At 37.8% G+C, this 21227-nt stretch overlaps 3 protein-coding genes and 1 pseudogene across 3 annotated transcripts; all 4 read right to left on the reverse strand.

Moving 5' to 3' along the window:
- Window positions 1–5238: 5238 nt before the first annotated feature.
- LOC137018567 (trace amine-associated receptor 4-like) lies at window positions 5239–6267 on the reverse strand. Its single transcript, XM_067383237.1, has one exon. The coding sequence runs from the start codon at window positions 6265–6267 to the stop codon at window positions 5239–5241; it is 1029 nt and encodes a 342-aa protein (XP_067239338.1).
- Window positions 6268–8566: 2299 nt separating this feature from the next.
- On the reverse strand, window positions 8567–9595 carry LOC137018568 (trace amine-associated receptor 4-like). Its single transcript, XM_067383238.1, has one exon. The coding sequence runs from the start codon at window positions 9593–9595 to the stop codon at window positions 8567–8569; it is 1029 nt and encodes a 342-aa protein (XP_067239339.1).
- A 2417-nt stretch (window positions 9596–12012) lies between these two features.
- Window positions 12013–13024, reverse strand: LOC137018569 (trace amine-associated receptor 4-like; annotated as a pseudogene).
- A 6434-nt stretch (window positions 13025–19458) lies between these two features.
- LOC137018571 (trace amine-associated receptor 4-like) lies at window positions 19459–20478 on the reverse strand. The gene has a single exon (XM_067383241.1). The coding sequence runs from the start codon at window positions 20476–20478 to the stop codon at window positions 19459–19461; it is 1020 nt and encodes a 339-aa protein (XP_067239342.1).
- Between the last annotated feature and the right edge of the window lie 749 nt (window positions 20479–21227).

Raw genomic sequence — 21227 nt, forward strand, 5'->3', positions numbered from 1 at the left:
AGAGAAACTGTTATATATAATATAAAATATAAAATTATGATATTATATATAATATTAATTATTATAAATATCAAATATAAATATAAATTATTATATTATATATAAAATATAAAGAGAATGTTTGCTGTAACTGCTCCTATCTATATAATATTATATTTTTTTCACATATCTTTATTTATTATGTGAACAAGAGACTATAATGTGGATGTTGAACAAGTAAGAATTTTAGTTAACTGTTAACTGCTCCTATCTATATAATATTATAATATATTTTTTTCACATATCTTCATTTATGATGTGAACAAGAGACTATAATGTGGATGTTGGACAAGTAAGAATTTTAGTTGTGATTGGAGAAATGCACCAAAGTGAGAGAAACTGTTATATATAATATAATATAAAATATAAAATTATTATATTATATATAATATTAATTATTATAAATATCATATATAAATATAAATTATTATATTATATATAAAATATAAAGAGAATGTTTGCTGTAACTGCTCCTATCTATATAATATTATAATATATTTTTTTCACATATCTTTATTATTTATTTTTTATGTTACTATTTGTGTACTGTACTTGTCTCTTGTCTCTGATACTAATGGAGGAACAGCAGAACGCAAAGTAGGAGAAAACACTTAAAGCAAATAAAATCACTCATAAAAGCAAGCGATTTTGAAGGTTTTCAAATCTTTTTGTTGCTTGTGTATTTTATTAAATAAACTCATATGTATAAATCATCATACTTGACGGATTAAAACAGTTGTCCCTCCGCTTTTGGGAGGAAATATGTATGTTTCATATTCACATGACGTAATGTCTGTCATCCCCGCGTCAAACTCGTTTCGTACATTAATAAACTGTAGTTACAGTACGCGGATATAGTCTCCGTTAGGCGGGGGCGGGGCAGCGCGATCTTTACACACACATTGATGCGAGAGCAAAACTCCGAGGATTAAAAGTTAATAATACATGCCAATATAAAGCATGAGAGCTCCTGCAAATGAGTCTATTTTTATTTAAACACAAATTATTGTGAATATTTCTCAAATTAAATGTGGATTATATGTCAATTCATTCATATTCATGATAGTTTTTGCCTCCGCCATCTTTATTGGTGACGTGTTGGTCTCTGATTGGTCAGATCACCAGTCCCACGCTCGTAGTATCTTCCTGCGCTCTGATTGGTCAGAATCCCAAAAGTGTGTATCTTTCCGGAAGTGCAGTTCTCCTAGAGGGCGCTGTGTTATACACACTTTAGTGGGGGGGCATACACACTTTAAGTACACAAATCACATAAAAGTGAATTTTTGGGACAAATGAGATTTTAAGCCAGGAAACCATTTTAGAGCATGCTGAATGCCACTATATGGTCAAACAAATGAGGACATACAAAATGTCCCAAGTTTTTTTGGTGGTCCCCAGTTTACTGGTGTGTATCCTGGTGAATGTACCCAAAAGTGACATAAGTAGGTACACACACACACACACACACACACACACACACACACACACACACACACACACACACACACACACACACACACACACACACATACAATCCATCCCTTTATATAGGCTACCCAAAAAAGTTTATTTGGAGTGCACTGAAGTGTTTAATCATTTTCAACATATATGTTTAATAAAAATAACTCTATAAATGTGTTTCAAATGACACTTCCCAGATAGCAACTTTGTGCCCAAATCCAGCCCACATCTGCCATGCGTGGTATGATGATCTGGGCCACATATGGCGAGCCACAAGTAGGCCATAACAATGCCACATGTCAGCCAAGATCAAAGAAATAAACCAAAACTGGACCTTATCTGAGCCACAACATTTTTATATATTTGTGACGAGCAGGGCGGGCGAGAGCCGTGAGGGAACGGCCTTGAATCTCTCACAGAGGAGCTCCGGAAGCATAAAAGGAGGAGCAATGACAGTGAAGGATGAGAGAGGACCAGGCCTGGACTTTATTTTATGTTTAATTATGTTTGTGTGACCGGCAGACGTCCGTGAGGGTATTACTTTCGTTTTGTTCTTTGTTTATTTTATATTAAAGTTATGTTGAATGTTTGCCGGTTCCCACCTCCTTCTTCCCATACATAAAAACTATGTTAAAATATTATTTATAGAATCATCTTAGCATTAACAAGCCTGTTAATAAGCAGAATCACTGAAGGAAAAAAGAGAACAGAAAAAACTAAATTAACCATCACTGAAAACTTACAGTGAAACAAAGCTAGTGATTATTAAAATCTTGTAACGGAAACAAACTGTCTTTGAAATCTCATAAAAGAACAAAAGCCACCATCATTAAAATCTTGGAATAGAACAAAACTGTCCATCTTTGAAGTCTTGTAAAGCTGGGAACACATTTAATGGCTAGCTAAAACATTGTAAGACTGTGCTCAACATACAGCAATTGTTTCCTGCGAATGAAGCAGATTTAAATACTTACACATGGAATTTGAACACCGACTGTAATCGCCGACTGAACGCAACTGGCTCTAACTGGACGCATTTGAGCGAGATCAGTCATAAGTATCGATTTACATTCATAATCGGCCTTACAATCGTTAAGTGTGTGCGCGGCTTTAAGGAACAAAACAGATTGTCATTGAAATCTCGCAACAAAACAAAAACGGACGTTATTAAAATCTTATAACCCAGCAAAACCGACTATTATTGAAATCTCAAAAAGGAATATAACCAACTGTCATTAAAATCTTGTAAAAGAACAAAACATACCTTATTGAGATCTCGTAACTGAACAAAACTGACTGTCATTGAGATCTCGTAACTGAACAAAATGAGCCGTCACTGAAATCTCATAATTGAATAAAACAGACGTCACTGAAATCTTGTAAAATTGACACTGAAAACCAACCGTCACTGAGATCTCATAACCCAGTAAAATGGGCCGTCATTGAAATCTCATAAAAGAACAAAACATACCGTATTGAGTTCTCGTAACTGAACAAATAAAAAATTTGACTGAATGACAATGAAAACTGACCGTCATTTAAATCTTGTAATGAAACAAAACTGACCATCATTTAAATATCCTAACGAAACAAAACCAAATGTCTTTGAAATCTTGTAAAATAAAAAACAAAACGCAATCGTCATTGAAATCTCATAACAAAACAAAACCGTCAAGCATTGACTTCTCGTAAGGAACAAAAATGAAAGCTCTAGAATAAGTTCTGCCAGGAAAACTCAATGTTACATCACCTAGTAGTTTAGATCTACCCAATCATTATCTTACAGTTGGAGTATAAAAGATTGCTGACACATGTTTGAGTCTGCAGATGCTGACGCCAACCTTCACCTCCATCCTCCCCACCACCACCAGGATGGTCCCTGTCCATACCTCCCAGGGGGCTGCCTACACCCCTGCCTTCATCTTCAGGCAGGAAATGCAGAGTCCACAACCCTTTAGGATGTGAGCTACGGACAGGGCCTACGCCAAAGAACTTTCTTACAATATTTTCCTTGCTGCTTGATAATAAATATTGTTGTTACATTATCTTGCCTCTTGTGTCTTTTTGGTAGAACTGACTGTCACTGAAATCTTGTAAAGGAACAAAGGAAAAAAACCTGCCATCATTGAGGTCTCATAAAGAAATAAAACTAACCATCACTGAACTCTTGTAACAAAACAGAACTGACCGTCTTTGAAATCTTGTAACAGAAAAAAAACGACCGTCATTTAAAACTGACAATCACTGAAATCTCATAACCAAACAAATCCGACCATCACTAAAATCTTATAAAGGAACAAAACTGACCATCCTTGAAATCTCATAACCAAAACAAAATGTCAAAAATGGAACAAAACTGATCAGAAGATTAAAAAAACAAAAATCTAAGATGACACAAAGACATCAAGAATCAGCACATGAATCTCAACAAAGGTGACTATCAAAAGTGTCATACCGCAGTGCATGCCGGGAACAATAGTACAAAACTCCCAGCATGCATCACAGCATGAATATATTATGCAGCTGAATTGTCCTATTATTTTCTTTAATTCTAATTACTTGCTTTTATTTTTTGCTGTGGTTTTTGTTCTGTCTTTTTGTGATGTCCAGAGTTGATATATTTTGTTGCAATCACCATTGTTGAGATTCATGTGCTGATTGCCCATATCTGTGTTTATTCATTCTAATGTGTCAGGGGAGTGTTCTTAAAACATTAATCAATGTAATATCATACCTTCTGTTCTCTTCTTTTTAAACAATGTCAAAAGATGGCTTAATTTAAACCATTCTCCTGATCCTTTTGAACAAGCGTGTAAAAGGACAAAAGCTTGCTTTAATCAGAGCTCTGGCATGACTGTGTGCAGCGCATTACAATACTGAGTTCTGATTGGTCAATCGCTGTTATTTATAGTTTGTTAATTATCATACAGAGAGTTTTAAAATTTTGTTTACATGATAAGATTTACAAAATATACATAACACTATTAATATAAAGGTAAAGGTGGCTTTACAGAGGGGATGCTTTTTGAATTTTTTTTTCCAACAAGGGGGTTGCCATCCCCCCCATCCCCCCCTAAAATTGCGCCCTGGGTTGTTCTATGTGTTTTTGACCTACCAAAAAGAACTGGTTCATTATAGTGATAGGTTACTACACAGCCAGCAGCTGTGCAACGGATGTGTTTTGTTGTTGTTGTTTTTGCCAATTTTTTATTTATTTATTTATTTTTTTACTGTGTATTTTGTCATATAAGTGAAGCAGGTAAAATGGTAGTCAACAAAAAATATTGCTTACATTTATATTTTATACTGGGATAAGTTTGGGGTAGCTATTATTTTTGTTTGGTTTTGTTTTGTTTTGTGCCCTGAGGCCAACTCTGATTATAGGTGCTATAAGCCATTTTGCTTTGCATTTTGGCATGCTTTTTCTGGTGTTTAGTATTGTAAACTAATGTGTCTAGCCATTCCCTTTTTCTATTATAGAAAATACTTTAAAATGGATAAGGCATGAAAGTCTCATTTTGCTTAGGCTTGTTGTACATTTTGAGCACTATTCATCCATAGGGTACTTACTTCAGGTGCATGTTCATAAGCTTTTATGATCTCATAGTGCTTCACATGCAACAGGTTTTGGTATCATGATGAGTTTACTGACAAATTTCAAAAAATGAACTACAGGATATAAAGGAATTACAGGAAAAAAACCTTTATTGTGATGTCTAAAATAAGTGTGAGCAGCATTCATTCAAAAGTCAATGTGTCTGAATCCTTGATGCCACAGATATAGATGGATATAAGAATCTTAAATGCATTCTGAAAACAAGGGTAGAAAAATCCATAAATCAAAGGATTACAAGTAGAGTTAAAATATGCAAACCAAACCAAAGCATCAAAGACATCAGTGGGGGTTAAAAATTTGAAAAAAGGATTGAGAGCAGCAGCAGTAAAAATAGGCAGCCAGCAGAGCAAAAAAACACCCATGACAATGGCCAGAGTTTTTGCTGCCTTTCTCTCTCTGTGTGCAGAACTTTGGCTCTTTAACACTCCTGTTGCTGCCACAGTCACTCTTTCTGACATAACCTTTGCATGTTTTCTTGCAACATGGAAGATTTTCATATACAGAGAGGTCATGATTGACCCAGGAAGAAAGAATGTGAGAATTGGACATATAATACCCCACTGTTTGTTAAAAAACAGAATACAATTTCCCACACAGTAAACCTGCAATATAAGCATCTCTAGTCCAACTGCATTTACTCCTGAGAACACAACAGAAAAGCTGTACACAAATGAAAACAGCCATGTGAAGGTAGTAAATACAGTCACAATGTTGTTTGTGACCCTCATGTTGTACTTTAGAGGATCACAAATGGCCCAGTACCTGTCAACAGATATTAAACTGAGATGCAGTATGGAAGAGATACAGAAGGTCATGTCTAAACTAGAATGCACTTTACACACAAAATCTCCCAGATACCAGCAGCCTTCAACAGATCGCACCATGCTGTACGGCATGACAAAAGAGCCCAGCAGACAGTCACTGGCAGCCAGAGAGCGAACGATCAGATGAGTTGGAGACTGCAGATGTTTGAAGTGAAAGATGGAGATGATGATCAGCAGATTCCCAAAAACTGTTATGAGGATCATTAGCACCATGAAAGCATACATTGCCACTTTAACTACAGTAAGACGTTGTACTTTAGGACAGGAGTCCAGCAGGAGTGGATAGCAGAGAAGCACATTCTCAGTGTCAGTTTCATTTGAAGTCATCACGTCTGCTTCAGATGCAGAGATAAATTCCTCAGTTGTAGAAAGGCAAAGTATAAGCAAAATATTTTTGTAAATGATAGGTTTGTAAAGGCCAACATCCAAAAAAGGTGAATGTATATATAGTACATGCCCATATAGCTTAACTCTCTGAATGGAGCAGCTCAGTCTTGTTCATATATACTCTCAGAAGTTTGAGTTAACCCCCCTACATCTGTCAATGTAACCCATAGTAACATAAACAGCATGAAGTACTGCATCATTCAGAAACACACAGACATCAAGAATCAGCATATGAATCTCAACAATGGTGTCAATCAACAAGATATATACAGATCACAAAACAAGTAACTAAGTCACAAGAAAACAGCAAAAATAAAAGCATAGAGTAAAAATAAGACTTCTTGAGAGATCTAATGTGTTATTTTATTTAATGTGTTATTTTATTTATTTCACAAAGTCTCTCATCTGTGTAGACCTCCTGTGTTTCTGTAGCATGCATGCATTCCTGTCTGTTCTGATTATGCAGATTTTCTTTGACTACCTTGTGAATTGATGCTCCCAGGGCACGGTTGCCACCTTGTGGATAAAGTAATTACTGCAAAAATAAATTAAATGCCATGTGTGACCTGCGCATACGCGTAAAATGTGAAGTATAATTTGGCCTTAAGGCTGTGGCTGTCAGCTGTAGTTGTGTTTCTGCTCATCATCTCTTTTTTCTGTATTTGTTTTTCCTCTTTTCTTCTCTGATTCTGCTTGTTAACAGCAGGTGTTCATCACTAACATTCAATCATCACTCGATTAATTGCTTAATTATCTCATAACTCCAGCATTGATTCACCCTGCATTCCAATGTGCATACTATCGACCCTAAATAGTATAGAATATTACTAATGTCACATACTATTTAGGATGGATAGTATGCACATTGAGACGCAGGTTAAGTGTTACTTTAGCACTCTGAGCACATATCTGAGCAGTACTTTTAACACTGAAGATTTTACTATGTGGCTCTTGAATGGTCTTGGTTTGGGTCTGGGCCTTGGGCTGCATCTGCAATCGCATACCTTCCTACAATACAGTAGGCAAAAAACAGTATGTGACAAAATAAGTATGACTGAATTCACAGTACTCATAAAAGAGTATTCAAAAAGTACCTGGATGACCTACTATTTTCAGTGAGATTCTGAAATGTGCACATGATGTACATTTTACTAACCCGTGAGGCCACTGGAGAGGATTTGTGAATGGCAGTGAAAAAACACAACTGACGCTAGTAGGTCCGGATTATATTCATACTACACACATTCATATGAAATAAGTACTTTTCTAGTGGCTGCAAAGTAATTACTTATTCATAATAATTACTCAAGAGAGTATGCGATTTTGAATGCAGCCATGATCTTGGAGGACTGGTCTTGACTGCACCCACAGGCGGCAATTCATGTTTCTGCTGGTGGGTGCCCACATTTACCAACCAAACAAAACCACATATTCTTTCAATGAGTGTTATCGCGAGTCACATTCTCACTGATATACCTGATGACACAGAATTCTCTATCAGTAGTCAATAAAAGATATAGGCTAGCCTATTCTCGTACATTATGCACTCTAAAATGGTTAATTAAAGCTTCTTTACAAATTATTTAGAATAGTATAGTTCTAAAAATATTTGTAACTGTCAAAAACTTTATTCAAAGCCACTTTGTAACTACACAGACTATGAACTTTCAAATTTTAAGTGTTTTCCCATGTCATGTCTTTTTTCTCTTTTCATTTTTTGAACAGATCATGTAAGTGTGGCCAGCTTCACTTGTTCAGTTGAGGATACAGGAAATTTAAATCAAACAAAATGATTTACATTAAAAAGTCAGTTTAATATATTAAAATCAATTTAAAATGTTAATTTCACAAAAATGCAGGCTATTTAGGTTGATTTATTCTGATATATATATATATATATATATATATATATATATATATATATATATATATATATATATATATATATATATATATATATATATATATATATATATATATATATATCTGAACATTGTAGACCTGCAAACAAATTTCTGCAATTTTTCTGAAAATGTCTATTTTAATCATTTTTTAAGAATTGATTGAGCATGTGTCATGTCCCAGCCCATTTTTTTCCACCTGGTTACTAAAAATATTAAGATCACTGCTTAGAAGCAGAAAGAACATAAGAAAAAGAGCACATTTACAAAATGACTTCAGCATAACATAACTAAAAATAATTACACAATGTATTGCCTGTAATGAGTGTGCTGTATATTCATTCAGAAATCAAGGTGTTTGAATCCTTGATGCCACAGATATAAGTGGATATAAGAATCTTAAATGCATTCTGAAAACAAGGGTAGAAAAATCCATAGATTAAGGGGTTACAAGTGGAGTTAAAATATGCAAACCAAATTACAGCATCAAAAATATCAGCTGGAGTAAAAAAATTGAAAAAAGGGTCAAGAGCATTAACAATGAAAAAAGGCAGCCAGCAAAACAGAAAAACACCAATAACAATGGCCAGAGTTTTCGCTGCTTTTCTCTCTCTGTGTGCAGAGCGTTGGCTCTTTAACCCTCCTGCTGTAGCCACAGTCACTCTTTCTGACATAACTTTTGCATGTTTTCGTGCAACATGGAAGATTTTCATATACAGAGAGGCCATGATTGACCCAGGAAGGAAAAATATAAGAACTGGACATATAAGACCCCACTGTTTGTTAAAAAACAGAATACAATTTCCCACACAGTAAACCTGCATGATAAATGACTCCAGGCCAATAGTGTTCACCCCTGAAAACACAACATAAAAGCTGTACACAAATGAAAACAGCCATGTGAAGGTAGTAAATACAGTCACAGTGTTGTTTGTGACCCTCATTTTGTACCTTAAAGGATCACAAATGGCCCAGTACCTGTCAATAGATATTAAACTGAGATGCAGTATGGAAGCGATACAGAAGGTCATGTCTAAACTAGAATGCACTTTACACACAAAATCTCCCAAATACCAGCAGCCTTCAACAGATCGCACCATGCTGTAAGGCATGACCAAAGAGCCCAGCAGACAGTCACATGCTGCCAGAGATTGAACGATCATGTGAGTTGGAGACTGTAGATGTTTGAAGTGAGAGATGGAGATGATGATCAGCAGATTCCCAAAAACTGTTGTGAGGATCATCAGCATCAAGAAAGCATACATTGCCACTTTAACTACAGTAAAACGTTGTACTTTTGAACAGGAATCCAACCGGAGTGGATAGCAGAGAAACACATTCTCAGTGTCAGTTTCATTTGAAGTCATCACGTCTGCCCAAGATGCTGAGATAAATTTGTTTGTAATTGTAAAAAAGCGAGCAATTATAAGTATATATTATATATAGGTATAATCAAAATAATTTTGTAAATTTTGAATCCTTGAAAGTTTGGTGGAGACCAATATCCAAAGAAAGGTGTACTGTATATATAATACATGCCCATCTAGTTTAACTCCCTAAACTCAGAGCAGCTCAGTTGTGTCCATATATACTCTTAGATTCGAGGTAGCCTGCCTACATCTTTCAATGTAACCCATAGTTACAAAAACAACATGAACTCAGGAGATTAAAAAGAAAAAAATCTAACTGTGTCTTGAAATTGAGATTGACTAAAAATGTGTTACTTATTGAAATGTGTTTCTTTGACCTTACTGACCTTAAAATCATTGGTCTTAAAGCAAATGTAATAAAAGAGTGACATACTTCATTTACAAGAGTGTGATGTGATATAATATGCACGTTTCTCAGGAGAATGTAAACATTTTGCGAGCAAAGGCAAAGTTCTCAGGGGAATGCAAAACATTTGCGAAAGAACGCAAAAGCATTGACTTATTTTTCCTCCCATCTCATATTTTTTTTCAACCACCATGTGCCCTTAGGGGCTCCTTAATTTTGTAAATACAGTTGTGGGAAAAATGATAGAGCATAAGTTGTGTGCTTTTGCTCTTGAGGTTTTTACTTATATGATGTACCATAGCTGCCAAAAACATTTCTGTAGACACAGGAAAATGAAAATAGATATTTTTGCTGACATGTTGCACGTTTGATGTCACTTCACGAACTAGAGGTTATATTGTGAGTTTTACCCACATCAGGAATTTTAATTGAGTTTGCTATTTACAGTATATACCTATTAATTGCACTTTGATGCTTGTGTATAGACAATACAAGAGTAAATGTGAAGAGAAGAGTTAATGAAGAGAAAAGAGCTGTCTTTGAAGGCTATTAATAATGGTCTTGACTGAGATCAGAAAATATCAGTTAATTTATTATTTTGATGATGTGTACAAACTACATTGAGTTAAAAAAGTAAGCAAGTTTTCATTCCTTTTTTGGATGGATTTTCAGTCAGCTTTGGGCTGAAACTTTTCCTGGGACCTGGCAATCCTCATTGCTTGGCGTGAGCCCAGTTTGCAATGCCAGAGACACAGCAACATGATATGTATTTCAAGGGAGGACCTGATTTGTCACCACACAGGTCCGCTGTCGATCTCATAATTCACAGTGAAGCTCAACTTCAAAAGGAATTATTTGAAAACACTCGCTCTGTTCCGCTCGCTCCGCGCCAGTGAACACGCTCTGTTATTAGTCAGTAGTGAGCGTTCCTGTTATTGTTTGGCTAGTAACATTTATTAATGACATTTATGGATGTCATTCCATGTTATTCATATTCTGATAAAAATAAACATTGAGGGAGAAAATATTATACTGTATATAAAGTGACCTGTAGGCAATAACAGACTTCAGAATGGACTAACATAATAATGTAAGAAATTTAATAATAAAACAGACTTGAAATTTGACTTGTGTCTAAACAAGAGTTAAATACGAATAAATCATAAAACTGGGACATTTTTTTTTTTTTTTACCTTTAGCTAAACTGGGGCCCTATATGAGCCTATAGGGCCTGTATGAGTATATTTACACTGAGTGTGCTCCTCACTACCTCATACATTTATATGATTTTTAAACAAAACAAACTACTTTTATGATTTCCTTTCCCACAAAATGCTCCATTAATGTTCAAATATATATATATATATATATATATATATATATATATATATATATATATATATATATATATATATATATATATATATATATACTGAAGGACAATTTTATGATAACTGGTTATTAAAAAATATGACCTGTCTGTCAACAGGTACGTGATATCCTTCTTAAAACTATCCGTCTTTAAATTTGAACTTTCTTTCAATTATTTCTTTTTCTCTTTTAAATTTTTTGACTTATGTAAGTTGACCAGCTTGGTTCAGTTGTGGATTCTCCTTTTAATCGCCTGGATCCAAATGAGGAAATTTAAATCAAATAAACTGCCAAAATATGAATAAATCTATTAAAATGTGAGTTTAATGTATTAAACATATTTAACATATTAATGTCACAAAAATGGAGGCTATGTAGATTTTAATTCTATTGAAATATATTTTTCTAAACACAGTACAAGCAAATTTCTCCTAAAATGTCTATTTTTAAAAAAGGGTTTTTTGAACATTAATTTTAGACCTGCATGCCATGTTTGAGCCCCTCTTTTCCACCAGATTACAAAATGTTAAGATCACTTTTTATAAGAAAGTATATTTGCAAAATGGCTTCAGCATACATGAACTAAAAAGAATTACAAAAAATTGATTGATGCTCAAAATAAGCATACTTGCTTAATTCATTCAAAATTCAAGGTGTTTGAATCCTTGATGCCACAGATATAAGTGGATATAAGAATCTTAAATGCATTCTGAAAACAAGGGTAGAAAAATCCATAAATCAAGGGGTTACAGGTGGAGTTAAAATATGCAAACCAAATTACAGCATCAAAAATATCAGCTGGTGTAAAAAAATTGAAAAAGGGGTTGAGAGCATTAACAATGAAAAAAGGCAGCCAGCAAAACACCAATAACAATGGCCAAAATTTTTGCTGCTTTGCCTTCTCTGTGTGCAGAGCGTTGGCTCTTCAACCCTCCTGCTGTCACTCTTTCTGACATAACCTTTGCATGTTTTCTTGCAACAAGGAAGATTTTCATATACAGAGAGGACATGATTGTTCCAGGAAGGAAAAATATAAGAACTGGACATATAAGACCCCACTGTTTGTTAAAAAACAGAACACAACTTCCCACACAGTAAACCTGCATGATAAATGACTCCAGGCCAATAGTGTTCACCCCTGAAAACACAACATAAAAGCTGTACACAAATGCAAACAGCCATGTGAAGGTAGTAAATACAGTCACAGTGTTGTTTGTGACCCTCATTTTGTACCTTAGAGGATCACAAATGGCCCAGTACCTGTCAACAGATATTAAACTGAGATGCAGTATAGAAGAGATAAAGAAGGTCATGTCTAAACTAGAATGCACTTTACACACAAAATCTCCCAGATACCAGCAGCCTTCAACAGATCGCACCATACTGTACGGCATGACAAAAGAGCCCAGCAGACAATCACTGGCAGCCAGAGAGCGAACGATCAGATGAGTTGGAGACTGTAGATGTTTGAAGTGAGAGATGGAGATGATGATCAGCAGATTTCCAAAAACTGTTGTGAGGATCATCAGCATCAAGAAAGCATACATTGCCACTTTAACTACAGTAAAACGTTGTACTTTTGAACAGGAGTCCGACCGTAGTGGATAGCAGAGAAACACATTTTCGTTGTCAGTTTCATTTGAAGTCATCACGTCTGCTCCGGAGATGCTGAGATGATTTCCCCAGTAACTGTAAAAAGGCAAGCAATCATAAACATGAGTATAATCAAAATAATTTTGTAAATGATAGTTTTTGCAAAAGACCAATATCCAAAGAAAGGTTTAGATATATATACTACATGCCCATTTAATTTAACTCCCTAAACTCAGAGTAGCTCAGTTGTGTCCATATATACTCTAAGATTCGAGGTAACCCCCACTACCGCCACGTCTGTCAGTGTAACCACTAGTTACAATAACAACATCCACTAATGGGGATTAAAAATAATCAAGCTACTCAACTCTGTTCTGAAACAGAGACTGACTAAAAACAAAATGTTATCTATTGAAACATGTGTCCTCTGACCTTAAATGTGTTGATTGTATAAATGAAGAAATAAAAAAGTGTGATATAATATACATATTCTAACATCCAGAACTAGAATATCCTTCTCTCTCCAAAATGACCATGGAAAGAATGACTTCATTATTTTATGCTGTATTTTGCATGCTTTTTTCTGGTATTTAGGAGCTGTCAACTAGTGTAAACATTATGAGGGCCCTATTTTAAAACCTCTTCAACTCCAGCAACCCGTATACAGGTTTGAAAACCATATTATAATGTTTACACATAAATTTTAAAGGCTTCTGTCACGTTCCGAGTCATTCCCTGACTACAATCCTCCCTGGCAATCACCTGCACTCACTCCACCAATCACCAATTGCCACATACTGCTGCAGCACATTATCTGGACTATTTAAGCCACACACACCCTCACACACTTTGCGAGGACTTGTTTCACCCTGTGTACAATTCTGAGTGTTATTTACCCTGTCTGTCTGCCTTTTTCTGATCCTGTCTGTTCCCTGTGTACGAATATCTGCCGCCTGTCCTTTGGACCTTTTGGACTGTTTATTGTTTTCCGGTTTTGTGAATGATATCTGCCTGCCCTGATTCATTGCCTGTTCCTCGACCACGATTCTGCCTGCTCTCTGCCATACCTATTTGCCACTGTTTGACCATTGCGTGTCTTACTACGAACTCTGTTTAATAAAAGCCTGCAGATGGATCTTACCTTGAGACCTCGCCAACACAAGGATCCAGCGGCTTTTCAGGAGAACTTTGGCCCGGTATGGACATTGCACATTTACTATTATGTCTCAAGCAGGGCACACGATCGATTGAGGATTATATCACTAAATATTTGGACATTGCCTATTGGTCAGATCTGCCAGACTGTGTGCACATAGACTTTTTTTTGTGAAGGCATTAACCAACCATTCAAAGAACAATTAGTTTGTAATGGACCCCGTTTCTCCCTCAGTCACTTCCTGGATTATGCTTTATTGTCTGTTGGCTCTGCATTTACTGTGGGTGTCGCGGAGAAATGCGACACCTCGCCTAATCCCGTAATGGCCGCCGCACCAAAGGACACTCACAAAATGGCGCCCACCATCACAACAACACCAGTCCATGACTCAGTTGATCTTCATGAGCAAAGTCAAGCCACCTTTGAGCTTCGTGGGCCAAGTCAAGCCACAGTTGATCTTCTTGAGCCACTTCAAGTCCAAGTTAAACTTCCTGAGCCAAGTCAAGTCACAGTTGATCTCCCAGATCCACGTCTCCGCTGATCGCCCAGAGTCACGTCACATCTCTGCTGATCGCCCAGAGCCACGTCACGTCTCTGTTGATCGCCCAGAGCCATGTCACGTCTCCGCTGATCGCCCAGAGTCACGCCATGTCTCCGCTGATCGCCCAGAGACACGTCACGTCTCAAGACCCATCCGAGAGCGGAGATGATTGTCGCCGGCTTCGCACTCAAGCCTGCCGGTTGCTACGCACTCAGGCCCGCCGGTTGCTACGCACTCAGGCCCGCCGGTTGATGCGCACTCAAGTCCGCCGGTTGCTATGCACTCAAGATGGCCGCTCCGGCAGTGTCTACGGACAAGATGGCCGCTCTGGCAGTGTCTATGGACAAGATGGCCGCTCCGCCAATGTCTACGGACAAGATGGCCGCTCAGCCAGTGTCTATGGACAAGATGGCCGCTCCAGTCTTCGCCGAGGCCGCTCCTGCCTCCGCCAAGCACGCTTCTGCCTCTGGCGAGCATGCTCCAGACTCCGCACCAGAGGCCGAGTCAGCTCCAGACTCTGCACCCAAGCTTCTTGCCCTGCCGGCGCCACCCGAGCTCCTTGCCCTGCCGGCGCAACCCGAGCTCCCTGCCTTGCCGTCACCACCTAAGCTCCTTGCCCACGAGCCCGCTACAGATCCCACTGCTCCCTTCTGCCACCATCAAATGTGGCACGCTCTTGATCTGCCTTGGCATCCCAAGGGTTCCGAACCCGCCGTGGCTGCCCGAGGCTCCTGACCTGCCGTGGCTGCCCGAGGCTCCTGACCCGCTGTGGTTGCCCAAGACTCCTGACCCGCCATGGCTGCACGAGGCTCCTGACCCGCCGTGGCTGCCCGAGGTTCCTGACCCACCGTGGCTGCCCGAGGCTCCTGACCTGCCGTGGCTGCCCGAGGCTCCTGACCCGCTGTGGTTGCCCAAGACTCCTGACCCGCCATGGCTGCACGAGGCTCCTGACCAGCCGTGGCTGCCCGAGGTTCCTGACCCGCCGTGGCTGCCGAGACTCCTGACCAGCCGTGGCTGCCCAAGACTCCTGACCCGCCATGGCTGCACAAGGCTCCTGACCCGCCGTGGCTGCCCGAGGTTCCTGACCCACCGTGGCTGCCCGAGGCTCCTGACCCGCCGTTGCTGCCCAAGACTCCTGACCTGCCATGGCTGCCCGAGGCTTCCGACCCGCCTTGGCACCTAGAGTCCCCGGACCTGCCCTGGAGACCTCCTTACCTGTCTGTACATACACCCTCACCTGCCAGTAGATCTCCAGGGCACCCACCCCCCTCCCCGATTGTACCATCCACGGCGCAAGGACGCGCCTTCCAGGAGGGGGACATTCTGTCACGTTCCCAGTCATTCCCGGACTAGATTTCCCACAATCCTCCCTGGCAATCACCTGCACTCACTCCACCAATCACCAATTGCCACAAACTGCTGCAGCACATTATCTGGACTATTTAAGCCACACACACCCTCACATACTTTGCGAGGTCTTGTTTCACCCTGTGTACAATTCTGAGCGTTATTTACCCTGTCTGCCTGTTTCTGATCCTGTCTGTTAAAATGATACTGGGATATTGCATTTATACCACTGTATTACATTTGTGCAGGCGGAAATTACATAAAGCGGAAATTACATAAAAAAGTAATATTCTTCCCTTCAGGTGCATTTGAATAATTCTTGCATACGACATGATAGAGACAAAATAATTTTTTTTAGTGTTTGCTGACATCCAGAGGAAACAACCAGAACTGTCTGTAGGGACTGATTTATACACTTTCAAAAAAGAATTTATAAAAAAAAAAAAAAATCGAAATCACCTCTTTTTTAGGGGCTTTATTACAGCACAGACAACATATACTCATATATACTCATTTTTTATCACTTTCAGCAGTGTTTTGCCACACAAATGACACCAAAATGTTGTATTTAGAGCACTATATGTGGGTATGGGAAGCTTTTCAATTTGGGTATGCCAAATCCAGGTGGAAATCCCTAAAATGGTCCCAAAGCATAAGAGGTTAATGATCTAACCGCATGGTCTAAAGCGCTCAGCGCAAGTACACTTAGGGCATGTCTGAATTCACTTTTGCTAGTTTAATGAGGGGAAAATGGTCGGCGCGCCCAGCGCGTGGACTAAAAGGGATGTCCCTATTCTCTTAATGAGTAATAGCTGTGTTTTGGGCGTAATGTGCAATTAACCAATCAGAGTGTCATCTCCCATTCCCTTTAAAATCCAGTGGCACTCATGCCATGGCAGATTCACTATTTACATGGCAGAATTTACAATCGGGAAAAACTGAAGGGTTAAAACTTGCGAGCAGACCATCTACGAAAAAAGAGATTTCACCAAATCATTGGTGAGATTTCATTACGCATCACCTGTGCGCAATGCAGCTCACTGTCACTGAACGTGTGTGAGTTGATGAAGTAAAACTCCGGACAAGTTTTCATGCACGCCTCCGTTTTTAATGCGTCTTGACTTTCGTGCAGTCTGACATAAATGACAGCTGAGATCCCACAGTGTGACATGAGGATCATGTCCGTACAGTCTGACAAGTAACCATCGTAAAGGACAATTATAAATCGCACAGTGTGTTTAAGTTTCTAGTATTACTAGATAGTCCTTGATTAGCTGGTTCAGGTGTGTTTAATTAGGGTTGGAACTCTAAACTCTAAACTCTGCAGGACAATGGCCCTCCAGGATCTAGTTTGGACACCCCTGCTTTATGTGGTCGCAGCCTGAAACGCAAAGTCCAGTTCGCAGTGCCAGAGAAACAGCAACATGAGAGCTGGCAACATGAGAGCTGGCAACATGAGAGCTGGCAACATTCGGCGACAAGATTGTCAGCGATCGTTTGCGACAGGATGTAGGCCTGTTCAGCAGCAACAGGACAAAGTTAAGTGTTGTTCAAATTGACGCAAATGAGCAGCGATTTTAGGAAGTGGCTACCAATTACGGTGTGATACCAATGTCTATGTGTTTTTGAGCGTTGGACGGCTTAGTTTTTTTGGCGTGTTCCGCACTGTTGGCTGTAGTCGAATGTTTTCTAAGTGTTCTGGGCCAATTCAGCATGTTTAATCAACATCAGGCCGTCGGTTAGAGAGAGAGAATTCAATTTAGTGAATGAGTGCATGCATGAGAATAAAATTGAAAGTGCTGAAAGTGAGCAAAGTCAAGACAGTACAGACAGAAGGCTGGTATAATTTCATGTTATCTTACCAGAGCATTGCATGAATATGTTCATAATAACATGAGCTGACTGGAATAAAGAAACTGATTGAGCGTGATTGGTATTCAAAATTCTAAGCAAGTTCTGCTTTGTTTAAGGTTTGTATATCTACAGTCCTAGTTTCGGTTTCCCTTTTTGGATAATGAAAATAGACTATTGATACCTGCTGATATAGACAGATATTTCCATACACACAAGCGCAGAATGCATATGCTAGTTTACAGTCGCCTTTAGTATTTCTGTTGTGTTCAAGCGCAGCTTTTTGGCTGGTTGGTTGGTGAGATGAGGAGGGCGGGGCTGAGAGCTGTGGGAGCAGAGCGAGGCAGGTGGAATGAGTGTTAATGAGCGACACCTGCAAGTCACATGGAGTAGTTCCGGAAGGATGAAAGGAGGGATGACAGTGAAGGTTTTTGCTATATTATATATATATATATATATATATATATATATATATATATATATATATATATATATATATATATATATATATATATATATATATATATATATATATATATAAGCACTATTTTAACAAAGCAATGTTATTTATTTATTTTATTCTTATCTCACACATGCTTTTAAAAGGTTTTTGAATGAAAACAGGACATTTTATTTTAGGGGTGTGAATATTTATATGAATTATTAATAAATAATTATGATCTGTAATAATTAATTGAAAAATTAAATTACTATTCGAATTTTGCTACATGTTTCTTTGCTGGCCATAAAGACAATTATTCCATGATAAATCCTAAGAATGCAAACTGAAACTTTTAACTAAATGCATTGGGTGGCACTGTAGAGTGTGTAAACAAGTTGATTGAGGATGATCTTCAAAATTCTTAAAAAAAAAAAAAAAAAAAAAAAAAAAATTTAAAATTCAATCGTGTCATGCGAGCCCCTTTTCCACCAGATTAATGAAAATGTTCAGATCACTCCTTCCAGTAAATGCAGAAAGTTCATAAGAAATAGAAACATTTGGAAAATGTTTTAAACATATATAAACTAAAAAGAATTGCATAAAAATACAATTTTATTGTGATGATTAAAATAAGCGTGAGTTTCATATTCATTAAAAAGTCAAGGTGTTTGAAAATTTGATGCCACAGATATAAGTGAATATAAGAATCTTAAATGCGTCCTGAAAACAAGGGTAGAAAAATCCATAAATCAAGCTGATTCAAATATGAAATGTCAAAAGAGGTTGATGTGTTAAAATTTTAAATCAATAAAAACTTCACAAAACTTTCACAAAAAAGCAGGCTATATAGGATTTATTTTAAATCAACATATTTTTCATATAGTACAAACAGATGCAATTTCTCTAAAAATGTATGTTTTAAGTGTTTTAATGTAAATTTTTTGAACATTGATTTTAGCCCTGCATGTGTCATGTTCATGCCCCTCGTTTCCACCAGATTCATGAAAATGTTCAGATAACTCCTTCCAGTAAATGCAGAAGGTTCTTAAGAAACAGAAACATTTGCAAAATGTTTTAAACATATATAAACTAAAAATAATTACATAAAAATACAATTTTATTGTGATGCTTGAAATAAGCATGCTTGCTGTATTCATTCAAAAGGCAAGGTGTTTGAATCCTTGATACCACAGATATAAGTGGATATAAGAATCGTAAATGCATTCTGAAAACTAGGGTAGAAAAATCCATAAATCAAGGGATTACAGGTGGAGTTAAAATATGCAAACCAAATTACAACCTCAAAAACATCAGCTGGGGTAAAATAATTGAAAAAAGGGTCGAGAGCAGTTATAGTAAAAAAAGGTAGCCAGCAGATATAAAAAACACCCATGACAATGGCCAGAGTTTTTGCTGCTTTTCCTTCTCTTTGAGCAGAGCTTTGGCTCTTCAACCCCCTTGTTGTCACTCTTTCTGACATAACCTTTGCATGTTTTCGTGCAACATGGAAGATTTTCATATACAGAGAGCTCATGATCATTCCTGGAAGGAAAAATGTAAGAATTGGGCATATAAGGCCCCACTCTTTGTTAAAAAACAGAACACAACTTCCCACACAGGAAATCTGCAATATAAGCATCTCTAGTCCAACCGCATTTATGCCTGAAAACACTACATAAAAGCTGTACACAAATGAAAACAGCCATGTGAAGGTAGTAAATACAGTCACAGTGTTGTTTGTGACCCTCATTTTGTACCTTAAAGGATCACAAATGGCCCAGTACCTGTCAATAGATATTAAACTGAGATGCAGTATGGAAGAGATACAGAAGGTCATGTCTAAACTAAAATGCACTTTACACACAAAATCTCCCAGATACCAGCAGCCTTCAACAGATCGCACCATGCTGTACGGCATGATCAAAGAGCCCAGCAGACAATCACATGCTGCCAGAGAGCGAACGATCATGTGAGTTGGAGACTGCAAATGTTTGAAGTGAGAGATGGAGATGATGATCAGCAGATTCCCAAAAACTGTTGTGAGGATCATCAGAACCATGAAAAAATACATTGCTACTTTAACTACAGTAAGACGTTGCAATTTCGGACAGGAATCCTGCAGGAGTGGATAGCAGAGAAACACATTCTCGGTGCCAGTTTCATTTGAAGTCATCACTTCTGCTTCAGATGCAGAGATGATTTTCTTTGTAACCGTAAAAAGTCAGACATTTATAAATCAAAGTGAAACAAAATAATGTAGTAAATTATAGTTTGGTTAAGATCAATATCCAAAGAGAGGTATAGTACATGCCCATCTAGTTTAACTCCCTAAATGGGATCAGCTGCATTTATATTCTCAGATTCAATGTAATCCCTGTACACCAGTCCATGTAACCCATAGCTACAAAAACAAAATGAACTCAGGAGATTAAAAATTTGAAAATTAATACTTCAACTCTGTGTCACAAAGTACATGATTTATAAATCGAGGGAATGAAATAGTAAATTTATTTATTTATTTTTTTCTTGCATGTCATGTGTGAGGCTCCACAAGATTCCCCTATTCCACTATACAGTGCTGAGAAAACAAATTATTGTCCCGAGCACTGATGGTGTGAAGACCCTATTGTAATTGCTCAGTCAATTATTATTCTTTTGAGGGCCTAAACATGCTTGAAAACTAAAACTTTGCACACGCGTCAGAAGTGGTAAAAATTTACGTCTAATGTGGGTTTCAGAATTAGGTGTGGCAAAATGGCTCGATAGCGCCACCTACAAGATTTCAATTAAGTGTCCTTCGCGCTACGTTTCAAATATTAGTATGAAATTCGGTAGACACATGTAACAGCCCAATACTTACAATAAAGTCCCTGGGTGCAAAATCTGAAAACATTTTCAGATGTTGTACTTTAACAAACTCCT

The sequence above is a fragment of the Chanodichthys erythropterus genome, chromosome 4, assembly GCF_024489055.1.
Source record: "Chanodichthys erythropterus isolate Z2021 chromosome 4, ASM2448905v1, whole genome shotgun sequence".
In the NCBI taxonomy this organism is placed as follows: Eukaryota; Metazoa; Chordata; class Actinopteri; order Cypriniformes; family Xenocyprididae; genus Chanodichthys; species Chanodichthys erythropterus.

Bases quoted from the DNA above. Each gene is read 5' to 3' on its own strand.
- LOC137018571 (XM_067383241.1), bottom strand. From the start codon at position 20,478: ATGACTTCAAATGAAACTGGCACCGAGAATGTGTTTCTCTGCTATCCA.
- LOC137018568 (XM_067383238.1), bottom strand. From the start codon at position 9,595: ATGACTTCAAATGAAACTGACACTGAGAATGTGTTTCTCTGCTATCCA.
- LOC137018567 (XM_067383237.1), bottom strand. From the start codon at position 6,267: ATGACTTCAAATGAAACTGACACTGAGAATGTGCTTCTCTGCTATCCA.